Genomic DNA, 15,388 nt, shown 5'->3' with positions numbered 1-15,388 from the left:
AGTTCAGGAAGTTAATGGACGACAGCCACCACGTTTTTTTTTCTAACGCTCAATATGTTGCTCAATGTTGAAAACAAAGTTGAATGCTGTATGCACCTTCACTTGCTGATGTGTCTTAATCTCTTCTATCACATCATTCCACATACGGTGCGGTGCGCTAGTTCATGAGAAAGAGTTACATTTACATAAGGTCCATTTTCCAATGCTCTGTATTGGAATTGTAATACCCACCGGCCCGAAGAGATTACCTAAGGCCTTCACACCTGTCGCTCGTTTGTTAGATATATACAGGGCGGCATATGCGGCGGAACTGTCGACAGGTTCTCACCAAACAATCCCATCGCATCGGTGTGTTTCATCACGAGATTCGCAAACTCGCATGCGAAAGAAGCGAACACAACAGAACGGCACAAATTCCCAGGCTGTCAGGCCGAACATTCACGCAGATGTAAAGACACACACGCGCAAATTGTGGTTTATTGTGGAGCAGTGGCAGCAGCAGCAGTAGCAGCAGTAGAAACAGCAGCATCAGTAACTGCAGTAAAAATCACCGACCGAGCGCGTAAATTAAATCAAATCAGCGTCATTTAAATTGTGCACTCTTAATTATGTTCAGGGCCTCTGGGCAGATGCTATCCGCGCCATACCGGGAGGGGGGAAAGATAAATTGATGAGGTATCATGATCCTCAACCCTCTCAACCCGAGTTTCTGCTTTTCTGGACATTCAATTAAGGTCTAAGATCTCGCTGAAGGTATGAAAAAGGGGCTTGCCATTTTTTGTCCACAGCAGAAGTAATTAAAATTGCCACCAATCAACATACGTTGTTGGTCATCGTGTGTGCAAGAGCAATCAGCAAATGTGACCGAAGCACGCAAGCATCTCCTCCTCATCGCTCTGCGCCACACTTTAAACGAAAACAGTAAAAAAGATTGTTCTAATGTCAGACATTCTTTTTTCTTCCTTTCCTGAAGAAAGCAAAGCATATCTCGCAACACCCTAAAACACAAACTGTTATGTTTATAGCACCCAAATTGGATGTTCCCTCGCGCACGTCTTCTATCGTCTCGCGCGCGCTCTCTCTCTCTCGCTCTCTATCGGTCTGTGCACTTCCGATGCGATTTCACAAGCGAAACAAATTGTTTGTTTATCTCCAACGGAACGTGTACGCTGGTGGGAGGAGGATGCTGATGCTGCTGACGCTTCACGGATGGCCGATTTTTCAATTCCGAACACGAAGAAAGAGGCACAGAGATAATCAACCCGAAAAAAAGAGGAGGAAAAAACGAGAACCGCTCCAAGAGGCACTTGTCTTTACAGCTTCGGAGTTTAAGTCCCTCACACGTCGAGGAGGAGGGAAGGGAATCACCATCATCACACATCACATCACTGGACTGGATGGTTCTCGTCCTTCTCGGCGGTGCTGTGCGATGCACACAGACTTACATCCTGTGCGGAAGATTTCCGCTTCCGGTGTGTAGAACACGTTACAGACACAGAGGAGGATGTCCTTTTTGTTCGAGTTTTACTTCCATTTTATTTTTACGTTTCGTCCTTTATTTTCCCACCCCTCACAGAATCTGTCTGCTCCGAAAGGGGACCGGATGTTGTAGAACAAGGAAGCAAGGCAGGAAGACCACGACCGAAAACTCTTTATTCTAACACGGCGCGCTCGTCCCGTCCTTGTGCGCAGACACAAAATTCTACGATTTATTGGCGAGCAAAATCCTCCACAAAGCGACCTGTGTGTCTGTGACACTGTGCAGCGAGAGCACGTAGACCGGAAGAAGGGACCTTTCTGCAAAACGGTGTGTGTTAGACACACAAAGGAACACATTTCTTCCTCACTCACGTCAAACATTTTACACACTTTGTACCAACACACGTTTCGGGGCAATTATGGTCGGTTTTCGCGTATGAGCTACGGAACAGACACGAACAACGGCAGCAACGTTTAGATCGATATAGATGCACCCGAACTGGACCGTAACGGCCGTAAGGTACGATGGCAACGGCCTGCGGAAGGTATCCGCATCGGTTGCAACATCGGCCTCTTCTTCCGGCGCTTTAAAAACAAAACACACACACACAAACGCGGTTACTGATGCGCGAAAATGCTTTTACTTGGGTGCGTTTGGAGGACGCGCGGACACGATGTTGAATTCCTTCAGGCCGTTGATCAAACAAGAACTGAAAACGCGCACACGCACGGACACGATCGCGCACACCCCTCGGGTATGTGGTGCATCCGCCGCTAGCCAAGCAATGCCAACCGTTTGGGGGTGGGTGGGTGGTTTTGCTCTCTCTCTCCCTCTCTTCGGCGGAGGTGGTTGTGGCGATTTACTAACGCGCGCGCGCTCGTTTACCGTACGGTAAACACATTTATCAACTATCTATCTAACCACCTTCATCGACGAGCAGGCCCACACGGCAACGCACACCAAATGAGGTTTCGGTTCGAACTAATTGTGCGGCCGCACCGAGCACGGCTGGTTTGTTGTCGAAACGGTGCAGCAACCTTGCAAACCACCAGCCGTCCACCTCCCCCACCCAATCCCGCTCGTTGGAAATTGATCGTACGCTTCGCTCTCCCGCTCCCACTCGGTAATAACGGTAGCGGTTGTGCGAGAGCGAACTAGAGTGTTTCTAGCACGGTTATGCCAGAGGTGTCCAACTTCATCGTGAGGTTCCGTGTCGAACGTCGAAGGTTGCAAAATTGTCAATATTTTTTTAGATCTTTTAGATTAGCTGTCAGTGACACGTTGTATTACTCAGCCATAAAATATGTCACAGATTTTGATCTTTGATGTTTTTAAAACTTTTTTTTAAATATTGCTGCAGGTGGCACTACAGGTAGTCCCCGAGATACGCGGTACCTTTTACACGCGGATTCAGAGATCCGCGATATTCCAAAAATGGCAGTTCTTGAAAAAATTATTGTGATTTGACACATCAATTGTCAAATTCAAAATAAATGACCTTGGTCCGAATTTAAAAATCATTCAATAGGCTGCAAAATTGCAATTGCAAAATTATTGCTCTACTTTTCCTTTCTTCTCTCTTTCTTCTTTGGCTCAACAACCGATGTCGGTCAAGGCCTGCCTGTACCCACTTGTGGGCTTGGCTTTCAGTGACTAATTGATTCCCCCCCCATAGCAGGATAGTCAGTCCTACGTATGGCGGCGCGGTCTATTTGGGGATTGAACCCATGACGGGCATGTTGTTAAGTCGTACGAGTTGACGACTGTACTACGAGACCGGCATACTTTTCCATATTCCCATATTCAATCAAGATCTGTTTACAGCATGGTTCAAGCAGACAAGTGATACACGTTCCAGCTAAAACCAAAACAAACCGTGACGCATCTGACGTATGTTTTCGAAAACGACAATTGTGAAATTGAAATGGACAGGGTACCAAAAACTGCATGACTTGTTTGTAAATGGTAGACAATTGTGTTTTTCAAGTCAAGGATTTCTAGTAGACTGTGGACGGTTGTTAATCAGAATGGAAAACCCTGTATTATATTTTTCGTTAATTGAAATGTATAACCCTGTATATCATAAAAATCCGATTTCAGCTATGTTTAACAACAATATTAGCTAGTGTAAGTTCAACCTGAAATCACAAGCATCAAACTAATAGTAACCAAATAAAAATTGAATAAATTTAAAATTAATTTAAAAAGCAAACATTTATAACAGGTCTTAATCTTAATTATTAAGATTAAGAATTATTAACAATAATTAAAGTCTATATCTTAAGCAAAACAGGCTAAAAATACATTTTTTAAACCATCATTGCACAAAGTTTGACACCACTGGATTATTCTCCCATCTACAAAGTTTGGGCAACTCTTCTTGGAACGTCGCCCAATAAATGTTTTAGCTCTACAACGTACTTCAAGCTCTCACTCTCTCTTTCTCTTTTTTATTTATTAAACCATAATTTTGGAGAGAGAAAGAGTAAGTGTGTGTGTTCTTCATTGCCTCTGTACTACCCTCTTTCCCATCACCCTACCCTACACGTAAAGGATCCACTCCCCGAAGGATCGAGAACGATCCCAGCTGTAAACAACGCCCAAACAACAGCGATAGTGCATCCCCTCCCTTCTTGCCGGCACAATCTTAAACGGTTTATTAGTGCGTGGCTGCCTGTTCTGCTCGTTCGCCTCGTGTCTCCCATTCTGAGCGCGCACCCAAGCGTGAGCACGGGGGAAGGAGGCCAAGAGATCACTTCATAAAAATTAGTACGCTTCACCGGAGAAACGATCGAGAAAACAGAAGAAACCGGGCAGAACCGGGGTACGTGGAGAGGGCTGGCCTGTATTGGAACTGCATTGCACAGCACAGGGAAGCTGCGTGTTTGCGAGTGGAAGGACGAGTCACGGTGGTGCATTTGTGTAGGTAATTTCCTTCATCGTGCTCCTGAGTTAACGGGGGGTTTGTTTAAAACGGGAAGGATCTCTATTCACACCAAGCGCGTTGGTGGGTACGTTTATAAATATCTTTGCACTCAGCAAAGCATCCTCCTGGGGATGCCTCCCCCCTGATGCAGTTCGAAGGAAGGATAGAATTTTCTTTGTTGGCACATGCATTCGTGCGCCCGATGCGTTGCTGCCGCTGCTGCTGTGGGAATGTTTGTTTGAATTAGACACGCCGTTGGACAGTGCAGGTGCAATCAATCCACCGGTGGAAACGTACACACGAGTGACGTTCGACCTGACTGAAAGCAATCGATTGGATGCATCGCCCCACCTTTGGGTAAGGAATTTATGCGCTTCCATAAAGATGCACCCTCGCCTTGCTGGAAGTTAATTGAATAGGTGTCTGCTGAACAATCGATTGCTTTCACTACCAACATTGCTGCCTGCCGGTATTAATTAACAGCCGAAGCATTTCATTCGTGGGGCATGCTACTTCCCATACCCTCTCGGTGCGCTATTTACATTTTCTATGGTGCGGGTGTTAAACGATTCAAATAAAGTGAAAGAAAGTAAGCAATCATGTACGGTTTATGTGAAGTAAGACCGGGGTGGGAGGGATTTACCTCATATAATAGCTTCCCTCCAGACGACGAGCAGGGTATAAGTGTCTGACGGAAGTTAATAAAATGTGCACACACTGTAAAGCGTGGGTGGGTGTGTGTGGTGACATTCACTTCCTGTTTTTTTTTAAGGTGCTGTATGCCCCATGGGGCGGGAAATCAAGCGGTGGAACAGAAATAACTCTCACCCTTAATGGATGTTAATTTCTTCCAATAAAGTGTCCCAACAAAGTTCCAAACGGCACGTCTCGGGAGAGCTCCATCCTGTGCTCCCCTCCCCCGCCAGAGGGATCCTTCATCTGCGGAGAAAAAGACGCCGCACGCCTCGCTAAATTTGTCGCATTTTATGACCTCCAAAATGTGAAGTTCATCCGACGCGGTCGTGCACGTTTCGCGGTTCTCCGAGCAAACAAAAAAACACACACACTGGTGAAAAAAGGTGAAAAACGCATGTTTTGGGGCATCGCAGACCGCTGACTGCTGTGACGCGACATGAAATTCGACCTTCGTGTGTGCGTAACGGTCGGCTGTGGCGGCTTTTCCTCACTGAGGGTGTGTGTGAGAGAGTTTTTCCACTGCGCCTTTAGCGTCCGCCGGCCGTGAGAGGACTGTAAAGCATGGCATTTAATTTTCAACCCCTCGAAAGTGTTTGTGACAGCATCTGGGTCTGTGTACAGGGTGGACCCGGTTTCATCTTGCTCTAGCGTTGAAAAAGGGTCCCAAGCCGTGAGGATTGGGGAGACGATTTGCAATTTTCATTCCGTTCAGGCGTTCTGTCAACTTTGGAAACATTCGTGAAGCGCCACAGTTGCGCACGGACGATTTATGAGGATTTGCGCTCCCGGTGCCGGCTATTTGTCCATTTATCTTCGTCAAAAATTGGCACATCCTCGAGAGACATATATAGCCCATCGGTCATTGCTTATTCTGTACGCTGGTCGATCTCCTCTTTATCCCAGACGGCCTCCTGCAGCACGTTATCGTACATTAGCGCGACCAGTACCGGGCACCAAAACATACAACCAAAGACCTTGGCCGATGACACGCTTGTCACGTTAATTGTGCCACCCACACGTACACACACACACGCGCACAAGTGGCGAGGTAGTTGGGCCAAATCTCTACGGGCAGAGTAAACACTTGTAAAGTTTGCAGGGTTTTGTACCACATACGGGACCGGTGCACATTTAATTACCTTTAATCGGAAGACCGCGCTGTAGGTGTGTGTTGCAAAACGCTAATATGCGCCGGAGCCGGACCACTCGACGACTTAATTGAAGCAAACGAAGCTCAGCCAGGTCGTCCCCCCGAATGTTAGCATTCGTTACGTGTGACTCTTGGCTTTGAAGCTCCGGTTGTTTGCACGGTTAAGGCGGTGCTCACGTTGTCCGCCCTCACTCGCTAGACTATCCCGGGTGACCACGTACACTGCACGCGGCCGGTTATCACTAGAGAAACACGCTCACTCACCTGATCGAACGCTGCTAGTAATGAACATTCGCACAGAACACAGGCTTTGCTTTTCATCCGGCTGGTGGTGCTGTTGTGCAAAAAGGGAACTACAAACAGAAGCCCAACAGAAGCTTGGGAGGTGTGTGCGTGTTGGTAGGACACTACGCGCGGAATGATTCTGTTGCCGAAATCTGTTTCCACAGCCTCCGCCTGGAAAGGTAAGCACGCACACACACGCGGTGGCTCGAGAAGCGACTAACAGGTTAGCACCTTTCGCATACACATCGCACCAGGCACCAGACAGACAGACAGGAGGATCCACAACAAGCGCGTCGCTAGAGTAGCTTGTTTTTTTTTTTGTTTGTTCGTTTGCTGTCTGAAAACAACAGTACCAAACAGTATCTGTCATCCAGCAGGGGATCCAAGAGACTCGCACACATATCACACCAACACACATCAACGAGGGTAACAGGCTGCTGTGGCCCGCAAGAAACACCGCCGCACACACAGCAACAATCAGTGCCTGGTCTGTTATCACGCGCGTCGCTTGATGAGCGTCGCATCTTCTCCATGCCTCACCCGCCACACGTGTGTGTGTGCGTCCAAATATTCCGAACGCAAAATTGAAGCCGAAGCTGGGAGTAGAAGACGTGTGCCAAAATGGCACAACACACAGCGAAGCGACGATCGCACTCGAAAGAGTTGTACCCAGAGCTTTCGGAACAAAGATAGAGAGCCGGTGACGCTCGTCGGGCCTGTGATGTTTGGGCGACACGAAACATACACACTCACAAAAAAACAAACAACCAACAAAAAAACATACATTTTGATTATCAAGTTTTGCCACACTTGTATTTACTTGCAGACACACGTACACATGTCGGTGACGCTAGAGAGCTGGTCCAGAACAGTGCGAGAGTTTGAAGTGCGTGCAACGTAAGTGTGTGTTTGTGAAAGGGTCAGATTTTGCTGGAATTAACTAAAATTTGAATTTCAGGTTTTTGTTTGCGATTTCGTTTACGGTGTCCGCTGCAAGTGCTAACCCCAGACAATGGATAAGATCAGGGATCGCCAAACTACTCCAAATCTAGCAGCATGAGGTCCTCGAGACTTATCAAAACGAGATGTAACCGTTCATCCACTAGCTAAAGATAACGTCAGAATAACCCTCGACAAAACTATTTGCAGAGCAATGTAGCCCGCGAATTGAAAAGGTTGGGAGATCCCTGAATTAGATGATCCCCAAGATTGGATTAGAGATACTGTAGCCTACATCTAGCTGTCAAGCGCCATATATTTTGGGGCGAAATTGACCATGGCAAGTCATTCTCCATTGTTTCTCCACTTACATCGGTGCGGTCCGCTGGCAAACAGAAAAACGACAACAAAACACCTTTTATTGGAAGAACAATTGCGTTTGGCGACAGACTATCCCATCCCGTTTGTCACACAGCCTTCAGCATTATGTTGTGATAAATTACTTTCCGTCAAGCGTACGGACGTACGTCTAGCAAACATGGCCGGCCCACAGACCGTAGTAGCCTACCTAGAACCTACCCCAACCCAAACTCCTGGCCTGGTGACTTTTATGGCGTTGCCACCAGGTCTGGGCAATTAATATCTATTGTTGTGTGATGTACGGCAAGGCGAAAAACACACATCGGGAACACACGCCGGAACAGGGAAATTGGTACCGAAACCCATTATGCCAAGCATGGGACACACAACACACGCATTGCCCATTTCCTTGCTTTTGTCCTTTCTTGGGAGAGCGAAATCATGTCGTTGCACAACTAACGGCCGGCGGGGTGGTACGCGTCGTCGCACGATAACCATCAATTGCCGGTAACTCTGGACCACATTGGAAAGTGCTGCGAGGTGGGTGAGTTGTCACACCAATGTATGTTTTACCGTATCAGGCGTTAAATCAAAAAAGTTTTGAATAGTTTTTTTTTATGTTGCAAGGTCTGGAACGTTTGGAAATTGCGTCACCACAAACCACGTTCCGTAACGTACGATGGTCCGCAGTAGCAGCAGTAGCAGGGAAGTTCTATTGGATTAGGACCTCATTATGACCTAATCCACGATTCGGAGCTTAGTGGCCAACCTATTTCGGGAGCTACCGAGGGCTAGCAGTACGCTTCGATGCAGTCATTGTACATTGGCACTTAGCGAGGTGTAATTTAATAAAGCCATTTTACGAAACTAATCAAACTACTCCTCCTCTTCGACCACCGGAGATCTTAATTCCTTCAATGTACTTCCAGGCACGCACTTCCAAGCTGAGAATGTGTGCGCTTCGTGCTAAACAACAGCACGACCGTGGTGGACTGGAGCGGGTCGCCATAAAATGGAGTGTTTGTGTGCGGACGTAATTGTAAATAAGTTGTCGTTGCGGTCAGGCGCACTACCTTATTCGCCGTTCTTTCCCCATTCCCCGCATTTAGAAAATATAATATCAGATAATCAAGTGTACTTACGCATTTTGCACACGTGTTCGCTTCAGCACATCGCCATTGTTGCGGATGGAGCCCTTCTTGTGCAGGGTGGGCGTTGCGATGTTCTGGTGCGACCCGTGATGGTGATACCCGTTGCCGGTGGCCGCACCCGTCGCCGAATGCAGATGGTAGGTAAGCTGCTGCGGTGACACATAGTGCTGTGTTGATTGCTGGTGGTTCTGCTGCTGCTGCTGCTGCTGTGGCTGCTGCTGCTGCTGATGTACGTACACGTACGATCCGCCGCCCGGTCCAATGCCGCACAGGCTGCTGCTGCCGAGGCTGCTACTACCACCGCTGGCCAGCAGCCCATTGTTGCTGGCAACACTGCCACCGCTGCTCGGATGATGGTGATGTGTGGAGTAGATCTGCGCTGGGCGATCGATTTTTTGTGGGAAACTACTCACACACGAACGGACGGACGGGCATGCGGATTTCAGTAGGAAGGCGAGCAGATAGAGAGATAGGATCACATATGAAAAAGAGAGAGAAACATGGAGACGAAAAAGAAAAACGAAAACAAAAACGAGAGAGAGAGAGAAAAGAGAGAAAGGTGATTAAAAATGGTGAAACCACATATAAAGGGACGACAAAAAAAAAAGGTAAAAATGCGTTATGCGTCTGGCGAGGAAACAAAAGCAACAAAAGGTGGACACATACACACAAAAGCCCGCAAAAGGAGCAGATGGTTCGGTTTCGCACACATAACTAGAACATACGGGCTTAGGGAAAAGGGACAGGAACAGAGAGACAAGGGGTATATAAAGCTCAGGGGCAATTTTTCCCATGGTTCTTCAGTGTATCACGGATGCGTTGTAGCGGGATAAAACGAAGGAAATGAAACAGGCACACAGGCAAAACAGGTATTGCGCGCCCGAGACCTAAATTCTGCAAACTTCTGCGTGCCAAATGCGCAAGACGCAGCGCAACAGAGAGGCAAGAGTTTCGCACTGAGCAAATGCAGAAACGGTAATTAAAACCGTCCCGAAAGTATCCCAGACTGGAGGGGAAAGGAAAGGCTCACGGACGGCCAGACCGTCCACAGTGTTTCATCGCACGACTTTCGGGAAGGGAAAAAGGACATCTGGACATTCGGTGGGGCAGGAAGAATTACACTACGATTGTCCTACGATGCCGCAGAAAATCTTGCGGATGTGTTACTGTTGTAACGAATTTGATTCGCCTAGCTCTAACGTTGGATGGAAAAGAAGATCATGGTCTCTATTCTGGAAGTGCATGACTGATATTGTGGATAGGAAAGTGCGTTACAAGACTGTATAAAACATTCAGGAATGACGTAAACGACACAATGGAGGCTGAAGATAGCGACATAAAAATGGGATGTTGCGAACTGGTGATAAATTAAACGGTAACAACTAATGCAACAAAAAGGAATTTGAAGAAATAAAGAAACGTTTCATCTCTTCTGGGTCTTCCAGAAGTAAACATATGGGGCAATACTAGATTATCCTGGAACGCGTTGGGAAATAGCGTCTGAAAAGCGAATGATTAAGAAAAAACGGTAGAAATCAGTATCAACGAGTTGCTTTCTGGCTGTTTAGAAACTTTGAACAAAATTGCATTTTCCAGTGACATTGAGTATCGCGCGGAATCACGGCAAAACTTTCGAGCCTCTTCTTCTACCTAGGTTCAACTTTTAACGCCGAAACCGTTCGCTCCCCGGACGATAAAAGTTCTCGTTTAAATTTTTATTGCAATCATGTGTGAAAGATAGCATCTTCACACCTTGAAACCATTGTCAGGACAAAGTTTTGTTTTGGTAGAACCTTCTTTCTCCCTGATCATAGCTTTCGACGAGGGGTGAAAAGTTTTGGCACTGCGCGGATGCCTTACTGTTCGTCCTAAACTATCCCCAGGAGAAGTGTACGCTTGCTGAAAGATAAGCAACCCAAAAGCCGTCCTATCGATATCGCTTCCACTTGCGTTGGTCGGCAAAAAAACTGCGAATTGCTGCCGTTTGGCCTGAGAAACTCGGGTGGATAAATCTTCTCCATTTCCTCCACACTTTGCAGAAGTTTTCCATTGGACGTGCGGAATTCGAGCGTTCCGACATCGGGAACCAAACTTTCTGTAACTCTGGGGAGTTAACGCGCAGAGCATCGCACTTTTACGGCCACTGAATGGCGCTTGTTCTTTTGTCTGTGTTTGTGGGTGTGTGTGCGCGCGGTGGAAGGAAGAAAGTTGGTCTGGAAATGAAATTTCATCTCACACTTCCGGACGATACGGTGTAGTGAGGGCGTACCAGGGAGAACATTTGCCACGAGCGGCGATCGATAAGTGGACATGGAGTGAACGGATGTGCACAAGGTGGAAGAAATCTTTCGCTCGGATTCTGGACATCGGGACGTCCATTTTTCTCTGAAGAAGGGGTGTTTGAGGGATAAGCTGTACCAGCATATCTCGAGGTGCCCGACCATGATGACGCCACGCGCCATACGCGTGTGGAACGGCGTAAATCTACCCATTTCGGAGATAGTGCCGTTCATTAGCAGTCCTTCCAAGAAAGCCTGCGCGTATCTACCGCAAATCCCCACAGCCAAAAAGAAAAGGATATGACCAAAACGGAGCACGGCTGAAAGATGAATCTCAGCTGCTACGCTTGATGGACTACCTGCTGCGCTTGCTGGATGTTCGTTAGGCCGCCACGGTCATATTGTTTGGGTTGGCTCACTGCCTGCGCATCCTCCATTGACCATATGTCTGGGAAGGAGGAAGCGGTCTGAAATGAACCCGCAAGAAGATTGCAACAAACGAAGCAGAGCAGTAGCAGACAACAACAACAGGAGCAGCTGCTGCATCTTCTCTCTCGCTGGGGTTTCTGGCACTCTCGCACCAGCAATTTGATCCTCTCGGTCATAATCCAGCCACACCATTGTGCTCCAGACGACGCTCCGTAGACGGCAGTGTGTCTTCAGGAAAATGGTTCCAAGGCGTCGCGTCAAAATTAAGTGGAAATGAAGAGTGTTTTTTTTGGTTCTCCGTTTTTTCGCTTTTCTCCCGCCAGCAGCGCCAAATGTTTATGCCACCCTCGCGCGCACGAGGTGGGTGATCTGGGGCGTGGAGCGCTGGTGAGATGAAAATGTATAACAGAGCGCACCGAGAAGAAAATCCGGTTCGATGGGTGTCTGGAAGAAATTGGTGCCTGGGATGGGTAGGGCGCAACAACAATAATAACATCGCCACCGGTTCTTCACCAGTGGGGGGATTATATTATATTGGACCCGATAAGGGCAAAGGCATACTCGAGCTGAAACACATGTTCTGGGGTGGGGGTGCTGTGAAATTCCTCGGTGGCAGCGTGGATGCAATTAGACAGCAGTGAAACTGCACCGAGATCTTCAAAATAGCTCCATAAAGGCATCTCTAAAAGCCTAACTGCTGCGGCGTTAGGTAATAATGGAAACATTTACCACATGTTCTGCTGGATGACGGGTTTGGGTTCAAAAGAAAATATCCAACATGACTACTTCTTTCACGTCTTACAGCAGCGAGAACCTCACTGCAGGGTTTGGTGGTGGAATGCCTGAACGAAACATTTCCAGTTGATCAACCAAGCTTGAATTAATAAATAATGCTCCCTCCTTTCGGTTTATAAAGCCACACGGCACACACGGCATTCCAGAGCAGACTTCTTCGTATGTTATGCCCTACCGTGCAGGAAGGGAGGCCAAGTTATCCACGTACAGTGGCGCTCTTTATTTGAGCATTAATTTGTGTGAAATGTCTACTACCACCAGACAGTGAGTTCTTGGAGTTAAACGAGAGCAAACCGAAAAAGGTTGACGGACTTTCAACAACCGCAGAAACGTTCAGCGCACCTGGTGAAGCTACACACGCTGCAAGAAGAGATGATTTATTCGTTTGAATGGTTTTAATCGTACTACACACCACACACACCACACGGGAACGCTATGAACCGCATCCAATTACTGAGCAGGGAACTGTGAGAGAGCGCTGCCAGAGGTTAGTGTCCAAAAATGGCACTGACACTAACCTCCAACTGGCTGTAGTAATGCGTGGTTTCATAATTTTGCACCAAAATACAACCACACGGAAATTAGAATTAGAATCTGTCCTGCTCGTCCTCCACCTGAAACAAGCTCTGTAAAATAAGCTCTTTCCAGAGAGGGAAGCAAAATCACAGACCACTGTAGTGGGACACATTTCCAACGGAAGTGTGTTGCAGAGGGCAACCTTTTACGACTTGGCCAATGGTCATTTCGGTTGGGGGGGTGGTTTTTATTTATCGCATTTCCAACCGTCTGGACAAGGCTGATGCTCATATTTTTCTAGCGTGGTTTTAGCGACGCCCCATTTGGCGTCGGCATGAGTGATTTCGCAGTTTTCCTGGGAATTTCCTGGCCGCAGTGTTGTGTTACACAGGGAAGCTTCCTTCCAATCCTCCCCCGTGCGAGGGGGCGTATTTTATGAGCCCTTCCCTGTTTGACGCGCACACCAGACGCGCGGGTGTACGCTGTTTTTTTTTCGATTTTTGTGGGGACAAAAAGATGACGCCATAAGAGGACCGAGAAGTGCGTCACAACATGATACGGCGGCGACAACCACATATTGGGGGAAGTTTTTCATATTGGTGGACTTTGTATTTGTTTTGCAGAATATTGGTTTTGGTAGACATTCTAGTAAGTTTTTGCAAAAGATTGTTTAGCCTTTTATAAGCACGAAACCAGCAATGTCATTGGAAGGATTGAACGCCTGCATGGATATCCTGATGCTATTTTATCGACAAAATTCCTTGAAAAATGGTTCCCTTCTCCAACCCTTAACCGCAAGACACGCGATTGCATAACGCAATCATGTTGGAATGTCTTCATACCCATGCCCAAAAACGCTCCACAATATTCGAGAATCGTGCCGGGAAATAGAACGGAAATAAATGCTGGCAGAGCACACACACACACACACCCAGCGTGTAGAATTATGTTGGCGTATCATGATGGCGAACCTCAACTAACCGCCTCGAGGACTTGGAAAGGGCCTTAAGAAATCCGTTTCCGGTGTCCGTGCTTCCCGTGGTAAAATGATGGGTTCGCTCTCCCATTGCAACCGGAAGAAGCACCATCATCATCACCAGCAGCAGCACCATGGTCGTCGTGTCGTCCCTGCAAATGGTACAAATGCTAGGGGTGCCACCGTGACACACGGAATTTGCCTACACAACAGCCGGACATACAACACACGCTAAGTATTTCACTCCAGGTGACGAAAAAACAAATACCTGGAGGGGAAAATTATGAAAATTGAGTTTCATACCTCCCTTTCTGGGACATATTTTCCACGGCTCCGTAGGCGAATCGTATCGAATAGCCTAAGCGAAAGGCTTCTCGGTCCCGGGCGCACCAAAGAAGCGGGCATTCGCACACAAATTACCATTCTCTCTCTCTCTCTCTCTCTCTGGCACCGTGCCTTTATAGGGCTAAAGCTGAAAACTATATTTATTTGCCCTGGAGCGAAATAATGTCAGTACGAGTTTTTTTTACAGCTCTTCCATTTTTTCACCGTCCATCGTTATAAAAAAGTGCCGGAAAATGCCATAGGCAAGGCTCATCACTATGTAAAGCCATCGAGTGTATACTTGCACGTATGTGTGTGGGTTTGTGTGTATTAAAAAGTACACACACAGCTATACACACCGAGCACACCGGCGTGTGTGTCCCTTATTCATTAAAAAATTACACCCCGAAGTTTATTATCCGCATTCTAGTTGCCTATTTTCACGATCCGATGGGATCGCTTCACCACACCACAATCGGAGAGGACCTTAGAGGGTACTGGAGCACCCTCAAACCATCGGGCGTGGTGTGGTTCACCTATTCCCGGGGCTGATTGGGATGAGCAAAAGGTATCTTTGCTGGGGTTTAGGGATTGTTAGAAAAAAAGGGACAGGGAGTTTCGGCGGTACCCCTAGCGAAAAGGTGAAAATTTCATAGAAAAAAGGTACAAAAGGGAACGAGGGAAGGTGGTACAATTTTAATGCAAGAGGATGAGCAGCAGCGGTACAATGAGGGAACATAAAACTAGCATTTTAACGTGAAAGTAAACCATAAAAAATAATAAACTGTGAACGTAAAGAGATAAGCTTGATGTGTAAAACATAATAATAATACAAATAAAACATAAAAAATAACTACCTTCCACCGATAATGAAACCGGAGATGCAAATGATCATTTTGACGACTCACTCAAAAACAAAACACAAAAATATGACAACACAAAACAAAAACAAAAACACTTGTGGAATATCCTTTTTTTCGTTTACAGCGTGCTAAAACGTAAAACACACATACACGGTAGCGAATAGTACAGTTCTGCTGTTGCTTTGAATAATACTAACAAAACAAACACACGCAAAAAAT

At 46.9% G+C, this 15,388-nt stretch overlaps 1 protein-coding gene and 1 long non-coding RNA gene across 10 annotated transcripts in view; one reads left to right on the top strand and one right to left on the bottom strand.

Moving 5' to 3' along the window:
• The window catches only part of LOC120902967 (IQ motif and SEC7 domain-containing protein 2), a 192,718-nt gene that overhangs the window by 14,638 nt on the left and 162,692 nt on the right, over positions 1–15,388 (bottom strand). For 5 of the 9 annotated variants that reach the window (XM_040312089.1, XM_040312096.1, XM_040312087.1 and 2 more), the window contains one exon: positions 8,979–9,392. In XM_040312089.1, coding sequence (XP_040168023.1) covers positions 8,979–9,392 — 414 coding nt within the window. Of the gene's footprint in view, positions 1–2,404; positions 2,456–8,978; positions 9,393–10,454; positions 10,488–15,163; positions 15,362–15,388 lie in introns of those variants that run through there. The other 4 variants (XM_040312088.1, XM_040312094.1, XM_040312095.1 and 1 more) reach the window with 3 other exon arrangements.
• LOC120902969 lies at positions 6,960–8,703 on the top strand. Its single transcript, XR_005739514.1, has 3 exons — positions 6,960–7,434; positions 7,496–8,380; positions 8,464–8,703. It is a non-coding gene; the product is annotated as an uncharacterized LOC120902969 (long non-coding RNA).

The sequence above is a fragment of the Anopheles arabiensis genome, chromosome 3 (assembly GCF_016920715.1).
Source record: "Anopheles arabiensis isolate DONGOLA chromosome 3, AaraD3, whole genome shotgun sequence".
Taxonomy (NCBI): Eukaryota; Metazoa; Arthropoda; class Insecta; order Diptera; family Culicidae; genus Anopheles; species Anopheles arabiensis.
The sequence above is the reverse complement of the archived record's forward strand: the minus strand, read 5'-3'. Positions and strand labels throughout refer to the sequence as shown.